The following is a 22,525-nucleotide window of genomic DNA, read 5'->3' as shown; positions in this document are numbered from 1 at the left end:
CAGCTTCTTTGGGTTTCGCCATCCCACTCATATTCTGGTCTCAGTTTGTGGGTATGCTTACCCATATTGGGTAATGAAGCAAGATTACGTTTTCTTCAAGTGTTGCTACGGAGAGACCTGCACCACTCTTGGGAGGGGAGAGGTGCTACCAGTGCCAAAGGAGGGTGGTGGGAGATCCCAGATACTGGAGAGGGGGCCAGTCAACATTAACCCGACCACCTCCAAGTGACTGTGGGACAGGGGATGTTCAGGTGAAGCAGGAGCAGTGAATCGTGGAAGTTTCAATAATCAGTATGTTGATGTCTCAAGTGGGTGAGCTATTAAATGTGGAGCAAGATATTGGCAGTGGGGGGGGGGGGTGGTCCTCTTTGGGCTATTGGGTGAATCTCCCCACGCAATCTCCAGCCTTGTGGGTCCTTAGGTGATTCAACTCTGCGGTATGTTACTGTTACAATTATGTTTGAAGTCTTGCTGCACTGGGCACCTAATTGCAATGCGGCAGGACGCTACAACTGTCACAATTTTTTGTGGAAGCAGTCACCAAGAGATCAGAAGCAGCTATGAAGGTCTGGCTTCAAAACACAGTACGGCAATAGCAGCCTCTCCTATATTGCCGTCCTCATCTACAAGAAGTTTCACCTCTCCTCAGGTCCCAGTGGGGGTCCAACAACAGCAGGAAGGGAAGTGGGTATCTTACACTGGCTTGCGGGCCGACCACCGCCAGCCAGGAAGTCAACCAGGTGCAGTATGCAGACCCAGTGGACCCGTCCCAGCCAGCTTTCTATTTGCAGTCTCCCCTGCTGCTGACCATGGCCCATGAGCCCCCCTGGCCAACCAAGGTTTCCGCGGTGGGCTCCCTACCACCAGTTGTGGCTCGTGGGCCAACCACCAACAGGAGCACTTATAATCTGCCCAGGGGGACGGGAAGGGGTGCCAGGCCTCAAGGCAGAATTTTTTTACTGAGTGTGGAACCCTACATAAGTCGCAGCCAGGGCATCCAGGAGAAGGAGGGGCCCTTCCATGTGTTGCGCTCAAAATATATTGGCCCAGCTTGGCCCGCTTCACCTGCAGCACATGCCTTACCTCGGCAGGCCCCACGGGCTTCAATGTTTATTCCACTGCCCTCTTTTGTTGGGACGCCTGTCACAACTTTTCAGTGCAAGACCCTCAGCGGGAACCACAGTGTCTCTAGGAATTGCCGGAGCGAGAGATCTGGTGGCCACTCCTCTCTCCTCACCGTCTCCCTAAGGCATCAGTCCTCTGCAGACTGGGGGACCCACTGCCAGGTGACCTGGCCGACAACTCAGATGGCGGCCGCCATGTTGACCACCTTACCCCCATATTCCCAGGTGTGACTTTGGCCCCGAACTGTGTACCGACGCACCCGCCAGGTTCGGGAGGCGCACCTTGGTGTCTGGGGGAATCAGTATTTGGGAGTTTGTAAGGGTGGCAGTTACAAATGGGGAGTAGGATAATGCTGGATGGAGCCTGGTCCGCTGGATGGAGCCTGTCTGCTGCAGCGCTCAGGGAGTCCTCTCACTTCATGTGCTGCTGATCATGCCCCCTAAGGCAGACCTGTTGTTTCTTATACATAACATAGACTTAGAGTAGGCTTCAGGTCAGGCCCTTACTCATGACAGGATGGCTGTATTGCATATTCCACTTCTCTGCTCCTGATTTTATGGGTTTCGTCCTTATTCTAGTTTTAGTCTCATCCTAGAGCATTTCTGTCTCCAAGTGCTTTGCCTGTTTAATGTATCCTTCCACTACTGACATCAAATCTAGGTTTGTAGTGCATGAGGGACAATTTCCTCTCCATTTTTTTCCTCTCTTCCCTTTCTTTAACTGAAAATTCTCCTTTTTGCATCCTTGCCCTTCCTTCACCACCTTCTGTGCTTTTGGAGGACGACCATGTTTTTATTCCATTGCAAGATGTTTGAACAGCAGGCATCCTTAAATGGCTTTTGTTTATTTTACCAAATCCTATTCTGAATTTGTCAACCTGGATGTGCACATCTGTGGCAGCCATCTTTTTATGCAATTTGCTATGTTTTGGCAAATCTTGTTCCAAGATAGCCACATTGAGTGTGCACTCATCTGCAGCAGCTACCTAAGATTGAAAAAAAAGCATTGGAAAATCAAATTGCTTCATGGTCCTGATCTACTGGCATTGGTCATGTTTGTTTGGTCAACACAGTCTTTATTCCATTAGATTATTCTTGCAGGAGGTTTCAAACCTGATTCTAATGAAAAATGTGTTCCACAACTAAGGTATTGATATTCTACTACATGCTAGCCATGGCTAACCTCACCTGCTAACCCCACCTAAGGCAAAACAAAAAGATCTGCAATAATAAATCTTCCATTTACTTTGCATTACAAAATTCTGAGGGACGGGAAATCAATGCCAGAAACAGTGATGGTGATGCAGTAAACATCCAAGACCAAGTAAAGAGCTGTTCTGTATCACCAATGGATGATGGTGGTGGCTGACAACTGCACTTCATAAGATGTACACACAATGACCTGAAGTCCCTTTCCTGACCCTTAAAACCTGAAAGAACTCTTCATTTGCTCAAGGAACATCAGTCGCCTGTTAAGCTAGAATCATGTCGTGGTACATTACTGGAAATATTTCCAGTTAGTGCTCTTACAAGCAGCTTGGTCCATTTCAACACTCTTACTGCCTGGTTGCACAGACTTTTCATGCCCAGCTTTCAAGTCCCTGAAGCATGGACATCTAAAAAGGCAGATTTGTAATTTACATCTTAGTTGCCTTAAAATATCACTATAAAGTTCTGTCCCAGGACAATCCAGGCATTCTGTGTGTCATACGTACGGACTCCTTCCCCAAAATACACAACAATCTGCTATTGATTACTTTATACATAGACCCTAACATCAGAGCTAAACAAGAGCTAACTGAAAACCGTATTTCAATCATTATGGACACAAAGAAAGCTAAAGAAATGCAGGAAATCCTAATCGAAGGGGATTTCAATATTACACTACTCTTTGGCCTGGAACCTGGCGATGCGATTGTGTATCAGAACTGCCAATGGGGATTTGGCACACTAAACATGGCAGTAGGAGGTGAATATATTGTCAAAGATGCCTCACATCCTGGCCTCAGAATATTAAATGGCAAATTACTGGCAGATCTGCCACCAGCACAAATGCATCAGACCTCTACATCACACTCCATTCTCAACAATACTTTATTTTGTCTACATCTATTCCCACGCAATACATCTTTTACAATTGAAGACAGGATGGCACGAGATCACGACCCACAAATTATCGAGATGGTTGCTGATACACTGCTCCACTCTACTTTGAATAGGTTATCTGGCACACAGTATATCATACATTTTAAGATAATTAAATGGTCAGATGAGTCCATCAGTGCTACTGGGGTCACAGACATACATATTTTTGAATCCTGCCATCCTGTACCCTGCCCTAAGAAAATGGTTAACCATTAAGAATCTCTCTCAATAGTCTCAGAAAAGGCAATTTTATCAAAATGAACACACGCCTGGATAATCTTAAACAATGATAAGACCTTAAAACCACAGCTTATCTTGAATCTGGTTACCTGCTGTTCCGAAAAGGCAAGTTTATGAACTTTTGTTTAGCCTGACGTGGACATAGAGCAGTGGCATTCACTCCTGTAGGCAAGCAGTCCTTTCTTGTTTTAATTCAATTGACACAATCCTAAATTGCCGTCTTACAATTGTTTTTATTTGTTTATTTGCTTTTGTCGTCCTCATATCACCGAGCAAGCAATTACTTTTGGCACTGATCCAATTGAGACCAGCCTCCATCGTAGTGGCAGTGGTAGCCACATTCATAGAGACAAGCTACAAAGGCATGTAACATACTGGCATCAGGTGTAATCACCAGACTACTTGATGTTTCGTGTCTATCTTTCCTTCCCATCTCAAGAGACAATCCCAAATGGTGATGTCTCCTCTATTTACATTGTTGATATCTAATAGGTCCAGAGGACAGCCCTTAACCACGTTTCTATAGAGGGGGGTTTGAGATTGAGCCAATTCTTGCTGACTTCCTTTCTAGCAAGAAGCAACAGATAAAATAGAAGGGACTGCTGTGCAATATCTAGGGTAATTTTAAATTGCAATATCTGTCCCAGATTAGACAAGTATGGGATTAATCATAATAGTAGCTCCAAAAGTTCCTGCCAAAGCCTTGCTCACATCATCCCAGAACTTTGCAAGCTAGGAGCAAGAAAAGAACATATGTTTGTTGTTCGTCTCAGGATGGCTACATCTTCTACATCTCTGGACCTGACTTTTTGCAAATCGTGCCATCTTTTTGGGGAGACCAGAAGATCCTGTTAGGCGTAAAAAAAAGTGATTCATTTTTAAATTAGCTGGTGTAACAACCTTTTATAGAAGGTTCAGGAACTCTTGCCATAAATGTTGCAGGTCTGACCCCTTGTGGCCTACTGTTCCAAATTGAAAAACAGGACCTGCAACGTACTTTCCTCGGCATTCAGTATCAAATGCAGACCTCTTTCTTTATGGTCAGTGCATCCTGTAGCCTGCTCTCAATCTTCCAGGGGCCTCCAATTTCTTGCTTCTCGCTCATATACCATGACAGCAATTGCACAAATACGGACCTTGAAATCTGACCTTAAGTCTTACTCACCAATATCTCCCAAGGTACCAAACCCGGGACAGTAAGGAGATCCCCCACACTGTTATACCGACATCCTGTAAGGGAAGACTCAAGCTATCTTGCAGGCATTCAGGTGTACCCAGGAAGTTCCAGATAGGGCAGAAATCTGAGTAGTATATGATGCCCAGGGCTTTCCAGATTTTATACCAAATCCTAATACCTGTGCTCAGTATCTTTAGCCTGACTTTTAAAAAATATTTTTGATCACCGAACTTGTACAGCAGGCCTCAATTACCCAGATTCCCCAGATTATTTGTCATAGCCATTAGCAAGCAACATACGTTGTAATATCTACTGCCCCTAACAATATTCTATAGTGGCGGGCGTGGCTTGGCTCACGCGAAGATGGCCACCATCTAAGCGAGCTCCGCAGCTCTGCAAATTAAACTCCTACAATCTGGACATAATTCAGCGACAACCTGCCCTACGACAAAGGGCTCACGACAGTGATCGCACGAGTGCTATGCGTGACCCCATGGGGGGCCGAAAATGGCCCGGAGGAGTCCTGCCACGAGAGGAGGTGCATTGCGCTCCAAGAGTGGAGTGGAGTGGAGCTGGCGCCCATGCTGCTGGCGGAGGGGCTTTGAGCGGCAGGAGCAGATGCTGATCCTCGGACTGGGAGGCTCCCGGCGGCCACAAGAAGCCAACGGCGAGGACTCGCCCCGGCACCCTGATAGAGCAGTAAGGGGGGCGAGGCCCAAGTAGGTGGCCGACTCGAGTGGGCCGGGGCAGAGGACCGTGAGGCAGAGAACGACCCCTGTGTGGGACTGCTGGGTGTCTGGACCGCAGGCGGGGGGGTCGCAGCAAAAGAAGGAGAGTTCCAGGACCGGTGGATGAGACTTTGAGGGGGTCCAGTCAGACCCCCATGGAGGAGACAGTAGCTGCGTTGTGGAGTAGCAGAGTTGGAGAGGCCAGCGTGACGAGGGATACGACCTGGCCACCGGGAGAGAGCGGGGTCCGAGGGGAGTGATGTGCTTGCGCCCCCTCGTTTTGGCACCACTGACAGGCACTATTGGCAGTGGATGACTGATGCAGTGGGGGAGACCAGAAATCCTACGACCGGGCAGACCAAGAAAGAACAGCCCGGTGCACAATGAAGGGGCCTGTAGAGGGGTGCACGATCGACTGTGGCCTCCTAGAGCAGGAAATCCACCCTTTAATAGGGAGGCCACAGCAGAGAAACTTCAAATAGGAGAGAAAACAAAGAGGTTCATGAGAGTCGGAAGGACGGCGGAAGCAAATAGAGTCAAATAGTCGATACAGAGAGGCAGGGCAGAGGCCTGCCTTGCCGCAGATCATGGTGAAACCCAAAACTCAGCAATGAAACAAAATGGACAACTATGCATTAGCCAAACAAGCCTCGACTTCATCAGGGCAAGACTCAGCTGAATTAGGTGCATCAGAACCTTCGCTGGGAGCTTTAATGGCAGCAATCTGAGATCTCAAATCCACCCTGGAGCCCAAGTTGAACACAATGACGGCGGAGGTCTCCCTACTGCGCATGGATTTACAGAAGATGGCAGACAAGATGTCCACAGCAGAATCTGACATACAGACACTTAGGTCAACCTCCAAGAGCTTGGAAGAACAAGTGAGAACCCTCACTGTGCAATAAGCAACAATGGCGGCCAGGCTGGAGGACCAAGAAGGCCGCAGAAGACAGAATAATATCATGGTAGTCGGGGTACCGGAAGGTGCAAGTGTGGACCTCTTTTTGGAAGATGTTATATTAAAAACCCTCTGCCCCAAGAGACTGTTGAACTTCTTCTCAGTAGAAAGGGCACATCGGACGCCAGGGCCACCCCGAGGCCAGGGGCTCCTCCAAGGACAATCATTGCCAGAATTTTCAACCACTGGTATCGAGATGCCATTCTACAGGTGTCTCGCACCCATGGGGACTTACACTACGAAAATGTGATTTTTAGGTTCTTTCCGACTACACACATCAAGTGCAGAAACAGTGCTGCAGCTTTGACAAAGTTAAAAAAGCGCTGCACGCCAAAGGAATTCACATATATGATGCTCTTTCCGGCAAAGCTCTGGGTGGTAGCGGAGGGCAAATCCTGGTATTTTACCTCACCAGCGGACAAGTGGAACTGGATCGAAGGCTGGCGTCAGAGAGACCGGCGAAACCATGAGAAAGGGAAAGAAGAGCACACGAGAACTCGCCGGCAGGCTGGCTCTTCCGGACCGCCCCATGACCATGGTGATCTGGAGGAAATAGACAGGGGCGGACCACCAGGCTAAGATACCGAGAGACAGTGGGCAGGAGGCTGCAAAGCAAACTGACTAAACAAATTGACAGGAGAAGATTTATCTGGCCACCTTTAGGCATGTCTGAGCAGAGCCAGCCAACCCTTAACACATTTCATGTTAATGTTAGGGCGACAGGCTCTCTGCAAGTTGGGGGGTGGGCAGTTCTGAGCCTGATATACAGGGTAGCAGGAAGGGGAGGATCTAGTTGGGGAGCTAGGGGGTTAGTTATTTCACAACTGTTAATGTTTATCTACAGAGAGCTCAGGGAGCTGGTACTTAGGAGAAAAGAGGAAGCCTTGGTAGGGAGGTTCGGGAGGGAGATCAGTCTACAGGGGCCAATGGTATTGAGTTGAGAAGACATTGGATCCCTCATGACGACCACTAGGGTGTTGCCAATAAAGGTCATGACGTGGAATGTAAATGGCCTCGGCAATAAAATTAAATGCACTCTAGTCCTACAGTGTATCAGGAGACATACACCAGACTTAGTTTTCATGCAAGGAACGTATTTGAAGGGAAATCACCATAAGGTCTTGGACAGAATGTGGTACTTTATGTTGCCGCATTCCGACTTCACGGCCCCTTCGAGAGGCGCGGGAATCCTACTGAGGAAGGCAGTGCTGTTTTTTCCTGGACCCATATGGACCGACCCACTGGGCAGGTTTGTGGCCCGATCCGGAACCTGGCACGGGTGGCCATCAACTTGTGCTCGGTCTACACACCCCCTCGACTACACTCAGATACTTTTCTGGCCCTTGGGGCACTGCTGCTGCAGCTGCCTCTAGGGACTTTAATCTTAGGGAGGACATGAATAATACTATGGACCCAACGCAGGACCGGTCAACTAAGATGGGAGGGGCTGGGGGAGATAATATACTGAAACCCTTTATAGACACGTTGGGTGTAACAGACTTGTGGAGAGCCTTTACCCCTGGTGCAAAGCAATATACCTATTTGTCTGCATGTCACCAAAGCTTCTCGTGCCTCGATTATTTATTCACCCACCACTCCTGTGTAGGTAGCTTCCACGGGACGACACACCTGGCAAGGAATATTTCCGATCATTCTCCGGTGGAGACTATGTTAGGGGGATCCTCGTGGGACATGACACAGAGGCTCAGACTCGATCCGTGGTGGTTAAGAGAGGAAAGGTTTTCCGACCCGATACGTGATGGAGCAAAGAGATATTTCTCTGAAAATTGTGGGATGGTACACTCAGCTAGTACACTCTGGGAGGCATTCAAGACGGTTCTCAGGGGACAGGCCCAGGCAGTGATAGGGGGCCACATAAAGGAGAGGTATAGTAAGTACACAGCTCTGGAAAGGGAGGTTTCCGATGGCGACACTTAGGGGGAGGAGTAGTTGACCCACACCAGTGCCACAGGCTCTGACTTAAACAAAAAGAAATGCGAGGCTTGGGGTCAGGTGTAGCACGGGCCCATGAACAAGTTACGCAAAGGCGGATCCATGAAGTTGGAGACAAAGCGAACAAGCTATTGGCATGGCTAGAAAAAAGGGATAGCAGCAGGAACTGGGTTGCAGAGATCCGTGATGAAGGGGGAATAAGGTACTCCAAGAGGAAAGACACACTAGAGACCTTTGCCACTTATTATGAACGTACATACTTTTCCCAGACGACCACTACCCGAGAGGACTGTGAGGAACTACTGCGATCCCTCCCGCTGGATGAGTTATCAGGGACCCATAGGGAGCTGTTAGATCAGGAGCTGACAGTGGAAGAAGTACAACAGGCCTTTGGGGAGATTGCATCAGGGAAGGCAGTGGGCCCTAGTGGACTCCAGGTACGGTGGAGCTCTTTAAGGGCATGAGAGATATTGTGGCTCCCCAAATGTTGGAAATGTTTCAGGCAGCTAGGACGGATGGAGTTCTTCCGGAGGACCAGAGACTCACCACCATAGTGGTCCTACATAAAGAAGGCAAGCCCCCGACCTCCCGTGGCTCTTATCGCCCCATCTACCTCTTAAACACGGATGTCAAGTTCCAAGCAAAGATTCTGGTCAACAGGTTACGTCCCCACATGGCTAAACTAATACATAAGGATAAAACTGGTTTTATGCCACATAAAAGCAATAGGCTAAATCTGAGGTGCCTGTGTAGGCTCTTGAGCACTAGGGGGCTCCCGGGGGCTGGGGAGGCAGGGGTGCTCTCGTTGGACACTAGGATGGCTTTTGACAGCAACGAGTGGTCCCATATCCATGCTGTGCTTACCAGACTGGGATTTGGATCCGGATTTTGTGCTTGGGTCCGACTGCTCTACACTGCCCCCCCGGGCGTAGGTCAGGGGGAATGGGGTACTGTCCCACCCATTTACACTTTGTAGAGGATCTAGGCAGGGTTGTTTGCCATGGCACTGGAACTGCTGGCCACATGGGTATGCTAGAATCCCCTGTTATGGGGCATATCCAAGGGGAACTGGGGAGAAGCCTGAGTAGCCTTATACGTCGATTATATTCTCTTATACGTCACAAGGCCCCACCGGTTCATAGATTTTTAGTTCATTTTCCAGCTATTTGGCACCTATTCCGGGTATCAGATCAACTGGAACAAGTCCCTGGTCTTTCCGCTGACAGCCGGGAACATCTCCCTGCCAGCGCTGTGCTTGTCCTCAGTGAGTACCGAGGGGTTTTCGTATTTGGGAATCTTCGTGACAAGGGACCCAACTGAGTTCCTCAACAAAAACCTATATCCACAATTGAACCGACTTGGAGCAGATGTCCTGCATTGGCAAAAGCTCCCACTGTGCCTGATGGACTGTGCCGCCCTGTCTAAAATGATGTCCATGCCCCGTATTTTTTACGTGTTCCAAATTACCCCATATAGGGTACCTCTTGACTTCTTTACAAAGCTCAATAGTGAACTGCATAGGCTCCTGTGGCAGGGAGAAAGTCTGCAGATATCCCTGATAAAACTGCAGAAAGGAGTATTTGAGGGAGGTATAGCGGTCCCTAATATGCAGGCATACTACTGGGAGGCCCAGCTTCTCTCAGTGATAGACTGGGTGTACACGGACGTAGGTGAACCAGCCTACAGGATAGCCAGGGAGTCAATGGGAGACAGAGGATACCACTCAGTGCTATACTCCCGGGGAGGGGAGGGCTTGCTACCACCCCACACACAAGCGGTGTTGAAGGCGTGGAGAGAGGCCACTAAATATTTGGGCTGGGACGGCAAATTAACGTCCGAGACTCCACTTTGGTGTAGTGACCAGCTACGCGGACTTTGTACACTAAAGGGCTTCGGAGCTTGGGGATTGCTCGGCATTGATAAGCTCGGAGAAGTCTGGAGAGGGGGCTCCTTAGTCACGCTGACGTACCTACAAACTGAATATGACCTGGGACCCTATGAGAGTTGTAAATACCTCCAACTGGGTCACCCACTTGGGAGGCATCGCCGTATGGAGGAGCAAATTCCCGTTTTCTCCCCGTTAGAAGATCGCCTATTGATGGACCCCATGCCAGAGAAGGCAATTTCCCTAATCTATAAAAAAAAAAAAAAAAAAACTGATCAATAACTCACCTGACACTGGGCAACCCCTTTGAGAGGCATGGGAGCGAGATATAGGGCGAATCGAGGATGATGACTGGCAAGACGCCCTTCAGAGCCCAAGAGAGGTGGCAATCCAGGCAAGATTCCACCTCTTACAACTGTGAATCCTTCATAGGTTATATTATTCTAGAACCCTCCTACTTCGCATAGGAAAAGGGGACTCAGACCTGTGCTAAAGGGGTTGTGGTGAGTTAGGGACATTCTTCCATATATTATGGAAGTGTCCGGTGATACAACAGTTCTGGGGAATGAGTAGTACGCATTATGACCCAGGTTACGGGCTCACAGTCCATCGGGAGCCCAGATGGCTAATACTCCAGATCTCAGGAGAGGAGAACTGGCCGAGACATCAAAAGACTTGGCTGATACCAGCGGCAGAGGTAGCCAAACGGGATATTGCCCGATCATGGGGGGCCTCGGAGCCGGCGGACTTCCAATATTGGGAGAGAAATATGGACTGGTGCCACCACGCGAGACAGGTGATTTAAACTTGATAAGATATGGTCACTGTGGGGTGGATATAGAGGACTGTAAGGAGAGGGCCTGGGGCAATGATGGGAAGCGGGGCAGGGAGGGGACCACAGCGTGAGGATAGTTGCTCCATGCAGGGTCATAGGGCATGTTACGAATAGAATTATTGACAACTGCTGTGATATACTATGTAGACATGATTGTCCCAATGGAACATGATAACTTTGACCAAGGTGTATTTGTTGATCATATTCGTCAATATTGTACTGTACTGAACTGTGATTTAAAAAAAATATGGTTTAAAAGAAAAAAACAATATTCTATAGTTCTTGGACTGAAAAGCATCACAATATTTCCCTAGATTAGGTAATGCAAATCCTCCTTTCTCCAAACTTCTTCCATGCCAGTCTCACTGCCACAGAGGCCCATATTAAAGTTATTTTCTCCTGGATCTTAGAAATTAGTGATTCAAGGTACGGAAGCAGAATACAACTGAAAAGGTATATCAGCAGAGGTAAGATACTCATCTTAATCAGCTTAACCCACCCGTGCAAGTTAGTGGCAGGTTCCTCCATTTAATGAGCAGCATACCAATTTCCTCCCTGCTGGCCATGTATATTCCAACACATAATATCTGATTTACCTTTATTGATGGAATATTCAGAGAATGACCCCAAGCTCCTCTGCTAATTGCTCAACTCTGGGAATTGTCCTATCTGGGTCTGCCATATAGACAGTCAAATTGTCAGCGTATAGGGCTGTTTTAATGCTGACCCTCTGTTATACAAATGGAATTACTTGCTGATCTCCCCTGAGCATTTGGACAAATGGCTCCATATAGATTTCAACAAAGAGAAGGGGAAAGGGGCAGCCCTGCCTAGTACCTCTGAAATATTAAAGCTTTTAGTCAACGGCCCATTGAGTAGAATTCAGGCTGATGGGGCTCCGTACAGCATTTGCAGAGTGGAGATAAAGTTCAGGCTGAACTTCAGCACCTTCAAAACCTCCCTAAAGTACTCCCAACAGACTGTTGAAGACTTTGGCTGCATAGAATGTGAATACAGCCAAAGGAGCGGAATAAGCAACAGAAATATCAACTGTACCGATAAGCTGTTGTGCAAAATCATGGATCTGCCACTTGGGAAAAGACCCTTCTGCACTGGGTATATTAATTGGGGAGCCTGAAGGGCCATCCTGCTTGCAGGAATACTGGCAAACACCTTGTAATCAGTGTTTAATAATGATATGGGCTGATATGAATCTGACTTTTTAGGATCCTTAGCCGGTTTCAATATTAATACCAAGGTGGCTTCCTTTCAAGATTCCGGATTCTGCCCCATACGACCCCCAAATTAATAGTATTAAATATCTTGTCCCATACTTGAATGCTCACCTCCTGTAGAATTTTATAAAGCTAGTTGGGAATGGCATCTGGGCCCGCTGACTTCCCATTTTTTTTTCAAATGTTCCCAAATTTCTGCTTCAGTGATCCTCGCATTCAAAACACACTGCCCCTAATCCATGAGCCCCGGCAGTCCCCTATCTCTCGACTATCTTCTCAGCTTTGCTAAAACTGGCATAACCTCTTCTTTATAGAGAGAAGATAATAAAGCAAATAAATGGTCCACAATTTCATCCACCCTCTCAGTGACTTCTCCTTAAGAGTTGACTAACAATTCTTTAATGATTTTTGTGGCCTTCTCTGCTCTCGCTTTCCATGTCAATAGTGTCTCAATTCTCTCCCCATACTCCAAAAGGCTATCACAATTCACCTGCCATTTTCTCAACACTTCCCTTTGAGCTTGATTTTATAACTTATCCGTGCTTTCTCCGATCTCTTGAGGGTTTTCCCCGACTCTAACCTTGAGGTCTGCAACCGTAGGAACACCTGCAAATGGCCTATTCCTTGCTCAGGAGACCAAAGCTCTTCTCTAGCTCTCTTGTTTTAATCGGAAGCTTGATTTAGAACGACCCACCCCCCCATTTAAAAGCTTTATAGGTGTCCTAGACTATAGCTAGAGGGGCCAACCCAATATTATCTATAAAGAAAGTCTGACTAACTTTCTCTAGAGTCTGCCCAATACCTGTATCTGAGAGGGGGGCCTGTTTAACCATCCATTTGGAATTTTTCCTTTGAACAGGTGGTTCCTTCAGCATTGTCATGGTTGTAAGGTCAGAGAGGTGCCCTGCAGAGACTTTTGATATAACTCCTTCCACCATAGTATTATCTACAAAGAAATAGTCTAGCCTGGAGAAATGGCCATACATCTTGCTGTGATACATATACTATGCCATCCCATTGTATGCCGCCACACATCTACCAAACCCATATTCTGCAGCATCTTTTCAGGGCCTGCCTGACCTTTAGGGTATAGATACCATCTCCCCTGGTAGATATGTCGATATTAACAACCAAAAGTGTATTAGATCTCTAACCAGGATTACTGGAAGGGTTACCTCTAGTAGGTTCGACTCCAGGATTGAAAGATGAGATGTATCGTATGAGTTCGGCCCATAAAAACCGGCACATGAACTCTAGTTATATCACTTCATCTGCCCTCCTACCTATCTGCCAGAGCAGCCCGTTTTGAAACCTACCAGACCAACCCCAAACCCTTTCTTTACGATAATTGCAACCCCCTTGGAGTATACGGCGCTCGGAGAGTAAACACTGCCCCATCCATTTTTGCTTTAAGAACAAAACCCTGCTCTCTGTTGCCGTCAAATGGGTCTCTTGCAGAATCATTATGTGGGCTAAGCTGTCTTCCAAATATTGTAGCACCATATTTTGCCTCCTCCTAGAACTAAGCCCATTCATGTTCCATGTAAGGATTTATTTTTTAATAAGGGTTGATTACAAAATGAAGCCCATAAAAGGATTAATTTTAATTGCCTGTTCGGGGGGACTGCACATTCTCGATTTTAACAATTTTCTAATGATGTATTAGACCCTTTCGTATGCAATGATTTTAAGTATGCATTATAATTTGACTTGACTGACTTATTCTTGAGCAGTGCTCCATAAAACCGAGCTCTAAAACTTCCAGATTCCATGGGTAAGTAACATATCCAGCAGTCAAGTTTATTACTTTGTAGACGAATGGAGTACATGTACCAGGAAGTACAGAGAAAACGCCTCCACTGGATGAATGGCTCACTAATGGACCTGAGGCTTTGACGGCTCTGCGAAAACATGACAGTACAGTGTGTATAATAATTAAATGCGAAGGTCAGTGAACAACTAGTCATTGATTGGGGTTCCTAATAAAATAAACTAGATGCACCGATATTATTGTGATATTCGTTCAAAAAGGATATTGGTCGTGTGTCCTTTGTCTTTTAGCCAGCGAGTCCTCATCGCTAATTCCAGCCATCAAATACTTCAACCCCGTAATCCAAGTCCGGGCCTCCTCCGGATTAGATGTTATCAGATCCAGGCATTCCATGTGGTTACCATGGTAAATGGTAAAACAACAACTCGGGTCGAAGTTCCCTTCGGCATGGCGGTGGAATATTTCCGACTGGCGACCTTCAGTGACTTTGTATATGGAGTCGATTATGACTGTAAAAACAGAACATAAAAAAGTTTTATCAACAAAAAAAAAAAAATCGATTAAAAGAAACTAGGACGTCTGTTTGGCCTGGTATTTTTAATAAAGAAACAAAATCATTGACAGCAAACATAAAACAGAAAAGGCATAATTGTGATAATGACAGTTTCAGTTATGTATTAGAGACTTTGCCACATGCCAACGTGCTCAAAAATGAAGAAAACCTGTCCTTATTCCATACAGGCATTTCGACTCTGCGAACTCTTTCCAAAGAAATTCACTGTTACACATAATTTCTCCATCCTTATTAGCAGCCCACACACCTTGACGCTGCGCTCGCCAATTATGTAAATAAGAGTTCATGAAGCAAATGTAAAATACAAAACCTGCCCAATTTAACCTCCCATTTTGTAGTTAGAAAATTGGTTAATTAGCCGTACATAACTTGTCTAGGTGCTGTATGCTGTAGGACATGAAAACAGGCAGACCAGGGAACGTATTTGAGAGTTTTAATAACCAGGTGATTCATTAAGTGAGGTGCCCACACTGAATGTCCTTGTAGGTAACTGGGATCCCATGAGAAAGGAGGAGGGGGATCAGAAATGATGGTGCACTGATGGCAAAGTCAAGCACACACTTTCTTTTTTTCCCCAACTAAAGAAAGTTCTAAAGATTAAAAAATACCCTGGCAACATGAAGGAAAGAGGATCAAAAGATGCTATTTTCAGCCTGAGCAAACCTGCACAAAAGAAAGTGAGCCGCGGTGTAGAGAGCTGGAGAACATCAAATATCAATATTATGCTCTGTTCAGTGGACTTGGACAAGGCGTATTTCAGGACTCGTCGAAAATACATAAAAGGCTAACCTAAACCTTTTCCTTGGAGACACGGACACATTCTAACAATAAAAGGAAAGTCGTCTGTGCTATAAACATGAATGTAATGGGGAACGCTATGACAACAATCGTAGGCCGTTCCCCTGGTTAGCAACTGGTTCAGTGGTACTCGGCAAATTGATTTGTCCACACTTGAAATGGCCCCCGGATAGCAAGGGGCTGAGTTCAGGTAATGCCCCCCTCTAAGAAAGATAAAAAAGCACTGGCAGCGTCATGTCATCGAGTATTGGCTGACGACCTATTTGGAATTGCGAATGCTTATTTTGGTGGTGGTAGGTATTTGTATGAACGCACGCATTTCATGGACGTTATTCAGGGGTCGTACCTTGCCCCTTGCGACTCCTGGCACTGCATTTGCGACCCCTGGATCAGTGCCAGGAACACAGGCGCACCTTGTCCTTATGGACATCGGTTGGTGCGCCAATATCCTTGTTTTTTGTCATTATTCTAAAGGTGAATAACACAATATATTATTCATGATTAGTGTAATAAAAAAGGAAGTAGTACAATTAGCTAGAATATAACTCTCCCTGGCTGCTGAGGTAAAAAATCAAAATGCTTTTAAATGTATGTTGTGTGCATTCCTGCAGGTGAGAGAGTGTGTTGATATGGGAAAGAGTGATTGTGTGTTAATGTGTAAGCATCTGTGGGTGAGTGAATGTATAGGTAAAATGGGGTGTCAGGTCACTTCCACCACCCCTGGCCTTTCGGTAAATTGACGCCCATGTCGCATTGTATGAAAACAAAAATTGTCTAAAACACAAAATGGATATTTTTGGTTTTGTGTAAAAGCACACATTGCACCAGTAGTCCCTGGCATTGAAGGGGATTACTTGTTGATTAGATGTTCAAATTGTAGAAGAGCAGAATGCCCTTACTCTCATTCAGGCACTCCGATAACACAAGTGGTTTGACGGTGTTCCTCAAGCTGTTTGCTGTATTATGTCATACGTAGAGGCGAGGATCAATAGGCGGGCAGGGCTGACTGAAAGCCTCTGTAAATCTGCACAGGATAGATTATATATATATATATATAAATATAAATATTTTAAAGTCCTCCGTAAGGGGCCCCCAACACTGCAGGGCGGCCTCAGAGCAAAGGGTGGAGTGTCCCAGTAATATAACACCACCAAAAACAGGATGCTGAGGCCCAGTTCCAGGCAGCTTCCGAGGTTTTCGTCAAATTGAACAGAAGCACCACCAGAATCCTGACGCGTTTCGGCACATGCCTTAATCATAGGTAGGTGGTTTCAAAATGTTCACAAATCAGGTGCTTTTAAATCACATATCATGTGACTTTCACATTACAGCATATATTACCCATAATGCACTGTTCGTGGTCTCTTATCTTGTTGCAGAGTTTTGTCATAATCATGCTGAATAGTGTTAAAAAGACTCCACAATCATTATTCACATCCATATTTGCAGTGCGACAAGTATAGTACAAAAGCCACATGCAATTCGTATGGTTTTATAACACCACTCCATCAAAGCTGCTGCGATCAGTGTATTACCAAACACAAGGAAGACTGTAACTGCCTAAAGAGAGGTCAAATACCTCTCTCCCTTCCTTTTATCACCTTTGTCTTAATACATATATATATAACAGGATAAATACCTAACTTGTACGAAGGCCAGCAGGTCATGCCCCTGCATTTCAATATGAAATTCTTTTAAAGTCCTCCATCATGGGCCCCCAACCCTACAGAGCGGCCTCAGCGCAAAGGGTGGAGTGCCCCAGTAATACACCGATGGCAGCAGCTTTGATGGAGTGGCGTTATAAAAGCGTACAAATTACATCGAAAAGCATGTGGCTTTTGTACTGGTTACTACCAGACATAAAAGGGGATGGGTGGAATGCTTCCATTAATCTCAGCCATTGGTACTCAGTCCACCTTCCAGTCCACATAGGATCCAGGCATTAAGACTCAAGCTGCACTTCACTGACAAGGCCCAAATAGACAGAGAAGAGTTTGTGGTTGCATGTGCACCTGGTATGGTAATATGGGTTGGATTGACCCTATTGGAGCGGGAACAAGGCTGATTTGCAAATGCCTCCTTCATGCCTAAGTTGACACAATGAGCAAAATACCAGTGGTCTGGAATGCAGCCCACAGTAATTACAATGGGTGACATTAATTCAAGTATTCCACCAATCACGTTATGTTTTTCTCACCACGTTATTAACAGAACAAATCTACAAAGTTGAAAGTCCCTGGCACACTAGCCATGCACCATCCTATTCCTAATTTCATTATTCTAACAGAGCCATGGCATGTTTCCTGCACAGGTGCGCCATGCATGAACGTCAATTCATCAAAATGCCAGGGGTAGCTGAAGTGACATCACACGCCCTTTGACTTTCAATTTCAGTCACATTCACTGCTTACACATACACAAATTCTCATGTTAACACACACTCACTCTCAAGCACGCAAACAACATACATTTCAAAGCATTTTTGTACTTACCTCAGCTGCCAGGGAGGGCCATAGTCCAGCTAATTGTACTCCACTTCTATTTTTCTAATAGTTAATAACTAAGCACTATTTACTATTAGTGTAAAAAAGAAAGAAAAAAAACAAAGAGAAAGGAGCCTCAACCCAGGTCCATAAGGACGTTCGCCACTGAGTTCCTGGCACTGATTTTGCCACCTCTGTATCTTGGATAGTGTGGCAGGGGGTCGCAAGGGTCAAGCCAGGGCTCGTAGTTGTGACCCCTGACAACCCCTAAATGGCACGAGTACTCTGGCAGGTGCTCCACATGATTTCAAATGTTAACTCTAAGAGATCACAATACTCTACTGGAATGCACAGATCCACCAAAAAGGGAAACGTTTTTTAACATGGATGGCTACAGTCCCCATGTCCAGTCCAAGAAATAATCTGAAAGTCACAGGGTACATGGCACTTTAAACTTAAGTTGAGAAGATAATTCACTGGCTGTCCCATGCAAAATCTGGGGATGGGAGAGGGAGAAAGAGAGTGAATGAATCTGGTCATTTGTGGTACTCCCGTTAGAGGAACTCTTGTCTACAAAGCCCATGTTTTTTAGGGTGCACCATTGGGCAGCAATTTAACAAATATGCAATATGTTCTTTCATGCATATGCTTCTTTGCTGACGTTCATTCGCTCCCTCACTGTAGTAGCCACTTGAAGCTAGTTGTTATATTTATGGTTCTGAAATCTAATCCATCTCAAAGGAGTAGGAAAATGTGTACTCGCCTTCCCTGGATCATGAGTTCCAGTAGTTAAGTCTTTCGCCTGATGGAAGGGTCATATGAAGTAAGGCTGTGGGATATTGCAATAGCCTCTAACACCATCATAAAACAAGGGCAGCTTGCCCTTCCTTTCAACTTGTGTCCAGCTCTGGAAAAAAAATCTGAGCCCAGCCACGACTGATTGGCTGAAGGGGAGATTGAGTCAGATAAACTCAGTGGATATTTTAGATGCCTATAATCGCCAAGTGAATAAGAATGATTGGCACCCACTTGGAATACTAGTAATTTAGGAGATGAATTATGCTAACCGAATGTAGCAGTCAGCACTAACTGGATCCCTCTAAACGTTTAGGAGCAAATTTAAATTTGGGAGGCTAGTTAGCTTGTCATGAACTACAACTGATTTTGCACATAAAAGGTCACTGTGAGACAGAAACACATGTTCAACTTTTGACTTCAAGGATGTCTGTGCTCCAGAAGACAACAGAGCCCGAACTGTAAGCAGGGAGCTTGACTGTTCCCCTGAAATAGTACATAATATTCTCCAGAACAGAGGAAAAGAGCAGCTACTGCTAAGGAGAAAGTAGTAGACTGTTTTTCAGAATTAGAACCTGCCTTCTCCAGTAAAGAACTGCAAGCCCGGTTGCTTCATGTGCTGCAGTGAAGACTTCTGCCTTTGAGGAATTTCCTTAGATGTTGCCATTGCCAGTCCAAACCTAGATCGTAATTTATGGCAGCAGAGCTGTCAACATCCATTAAATGTTTCTATGACAGAAGACTGGGACGCGGTAACACCCAGCTGCGAGTTAGATACAGGAGGAGCTGAAGAAGCTTTCAGGGCAGACTGCTAGTGAAGCTATGGTCTGTCATAGTGCCTTCCATCCACTGTGCTGTGCTCTTCTTTGTTGTTGCATGCTATACAGGTTGCTTTCCTTACCATGCTTAACTATCCTACGGCTCTCTGCACTGTGAAAATCGTCAACTGTGTAACACCAGCAAAAATTGCTTTATTTAAAAAGCAACCAAAGACATGGTAGTCTGCTAACCCCAGCAGGCCACCATCCCTGGGATATCAGGCCATTCCCAATGTCTCAAGAATATTGATGCAGTAGGTCCATTTCTGACCCACTGGAATCGCAAACAGTGTCTGAGACATTGTTGTACATCGCAGGTTGCAGCTTACTAACTGAGTAGCAAAAGTCGCAATTAAGAAGTTGCAAAAGCCACTTACGGTACACATGTGGCCCCATTTGCATTTTTTTTTTTTTTTTTTACAAGTAGTAACAACTGGCCAGGAAGACAGCTGATCTGTCAAGCCAGACTTAAAAAGGCATGATGGAGAACGCATAGGCAGATGTGTTACAGGAATTCTTCTGCAGGGAAAGCACCCAGCTGTATGACGTTGCATTGATTGTCTATAAAAGAAGAAAACAAAACCTAGTGGAGGGGCTAAAACAGTGACCAGCTTCTTATTTCTTAAAGGGTTTCAAAGGCAGACTGTGCTTGTGCAATAGAAAGCACTGAAAACAAAGCAATATGCTGTGGTGACACTGAAGCTAATCAAAGCCTAATTTTGCAGGTGCTTACAGGTTTAGGCACCAGCACTGATTTTTAGGGTCTGGGAAATATTTCATCATCACAGCTCTACCAAAGGCAAGAGAGAGAGAAAGGCAGAAAAGGGAGAAACAAGGAAAAAGGAAGAAAGGAAAATAGTGGCAAAGACAGAAAGGGATGAAAAAACATCAAGAGTGACGTGGGATTCCGACATATCTCTCCTGCCCTTCCAATCCTTAGCTTAGCTCAGATACGAGTAGGGTAACGGTCTTTTGTATGAGTAGATTCCTGCTTGCAATGAGAGTGATTAGGAAATGTTTGGGCTACCACAATAGTATAAGACAGCTATTTGCATTTCTGGAGGATTTGTTGTAGGCCTTGCCAGGGCTGCAAGTATTGAATATAGTTCGGACGTTTACACTTTTTATATACTATGTACTGTCAGCTTTTTTATTGTTATATTACATCTGTGATTTTAACATGTACCTATGTTAAGGTTTGAGGTTCTGTAACAGAAATGTTCGCATAAATCCACTATATTATATCAGGGGCAGCCCCCTATGCTAAGTCGGAGGAGCTTCGCCCACCTGCTGAAAGGACAAAGCAGGGAAGCAGAAAAATAAATGATAATCAAATAATTTTTATTATCATTTTATTTTTCCGCTTAGGTAGGGTGAGGTGAGGCCAGCATTCTCTGCGTCACTGGGGGTAAAGGGAAGGAATGCCAGGTGTACGCCAAGTGCACATGTCGGCGAGGCCGGCCAAACTGACATGCGCACTTAGAACTGTCCACCGGGCTGTGTTTCACAGCCGGGTGGAGACCAAGAGGAGGCTCCCACTTCCTCCCTAAGGAGTATTTCAGCCCACTCAGGCCAATCCTGGCACTTCTTTCATTCTGTATAACTGCATTATATATGTTCTGGATTGGGTGGGGAGGGGAGTAAGACAGAAGCACCGAGGGGGTGGGGGCTAGCAGGTAAGAGTTCTTTTTGAAATTATATTTTCCCCGCCCCCTACCCCACTTACTTCCCCACCAACCCTTCCTACCAGCTGCCGTTCCTGTATTATATTGCACTTTGCACACTATTTTAGGACTTTTTTTTATAGAAGGGATTTTAGGTGCCCTTATGTTAGATACATTATTTGTCACATCTGAATTTTGACTCTCTTGGGCTGACCCAAGAAATTGTGGTTGACATGTATGTCCATGATATGGGGAAAAGGAGACTGAAACGCTGGACGCTAAGGCGGCCCAGGAGAAGTTTATGCTGCTTGTGATGCTTTAAGTGACAATATATTTTCTGTGTTAAATGAACATCAATTTTGTAAATTAATTGGTTTTATTGATTATTTTTTGTGAATGGTGTGTCTAACTGTTTTATGTTGCTTTTATGGTCTTTGACCGAAATAAAGTATATGGGAAGAAATAAGTAGGAAATTCAACCAAGACTATGCAGACATGACTTTAGACTACCCCAGCATTCTGATAGCAGGAGGCTCCGAAGAAAACCTTTGGGTTCTTGTTCTTATTGTATTTATTTAGTTTTTCGCAAATTGAGCAATTAAGAAAATCAAGCACACAGAATAAATGGGCAGTGTGTTGCGAGCCACATAAGAAGACGTTAACATTCTAAAGAAACGATTCTCCCTTTACACTTTGTATCTGGTAATTTAGCGCCCAAAACAGGCAACGAGACGCCTTACGCCACGTGCATATTTATTCAGCATCAATCAAGTCTATTCAGTATAAAATATCTTATTTCTGAACCAATTTAAAATCCACTTTCTAAAAATACATTATAAGTATTTTTGCATTTAATAATTCAAAGTTAGCTAATTATCTACTCAAGGTTTTTAGGGCACTGAGGATTCAATGCAGCTAAGAAACAGTCAGTAAATCACCAGTTCAAAAACAAACTCAATGCAACAAAAACACGTGCAACAAAATGCTGCCGTAAGCCAAATCGGTGGGTTTCAGAAATGTAACCAGATTTCACAGATTAGTAACAATCTTTCGGGAATCCTGATTCACGAATAAACTATTTTGAAAATGCCTGGTTGACAGAGAAGATCTTTTAATGCAGAACACTGGAACCACAAAGTCAAGATGCCATGTTAGGTCTCAGAGAGAGCTGCCTTTTTGACCAGGCTGTAGCAAAGATACTTAAAATGCACCATTCAAATAAAGTAAATTAGTTTACATTATCAGACCCTGCCCTTATTCTGAACGTTTTTCCACATAAGAGTCTTAAACCCCGATTTGAGTTACTGAGGTTCTGAGTAAAGCTGAAATATTTCATTTTCAC

At 45.3% G+C, this 22,525-nt stretch overlaps 1 protein-coding gene across 3 annotated transcripts in view; it reads right to left on the bottom strand.

The window, feature by feature from the left end:
* Window positions 1-22,525, bottom strand: part of PLCH1 (phospholipase C eta 1) — a 783,092-nt gene that overhangs the window by 366,178 nt on the left and 394,389 nt on the right. For all 3 annotated transcript variants that reach the window (XM_069213310.1, XM_069213311.1, XM_069213309.1), the window contains one exon: window positions 14,317-14,560. In XM_069213310.1, coding sequence (XP_069069411.1) covers window positions 14,317-14,560 — 244 coding nt within the window. The remainder of the gene's footprint in view (window positions 1-14,316; window positions 14,561-22,525) is intronic.

The sequence above is a fragment of the Pleurodeles waltl genome, chromosome 11, assembly GCF_031143425.1.
Source record: "Pleurodeles waltl isolate 20211129_DDA chromosome 11, aPleWal1.hap1.20221129, whole genome shotgun sequence".
NCBI classification, from domain to species: domain Eukaryota; kingdom Metazoa; phylum Chordata; class Amphibia; order Caudata; family Salamandridae; genus Pleurodeles; species Pleurodeles waltl.
This window is presented reverse-complemented; position numbering and strand designations above follow the sequence as displayed.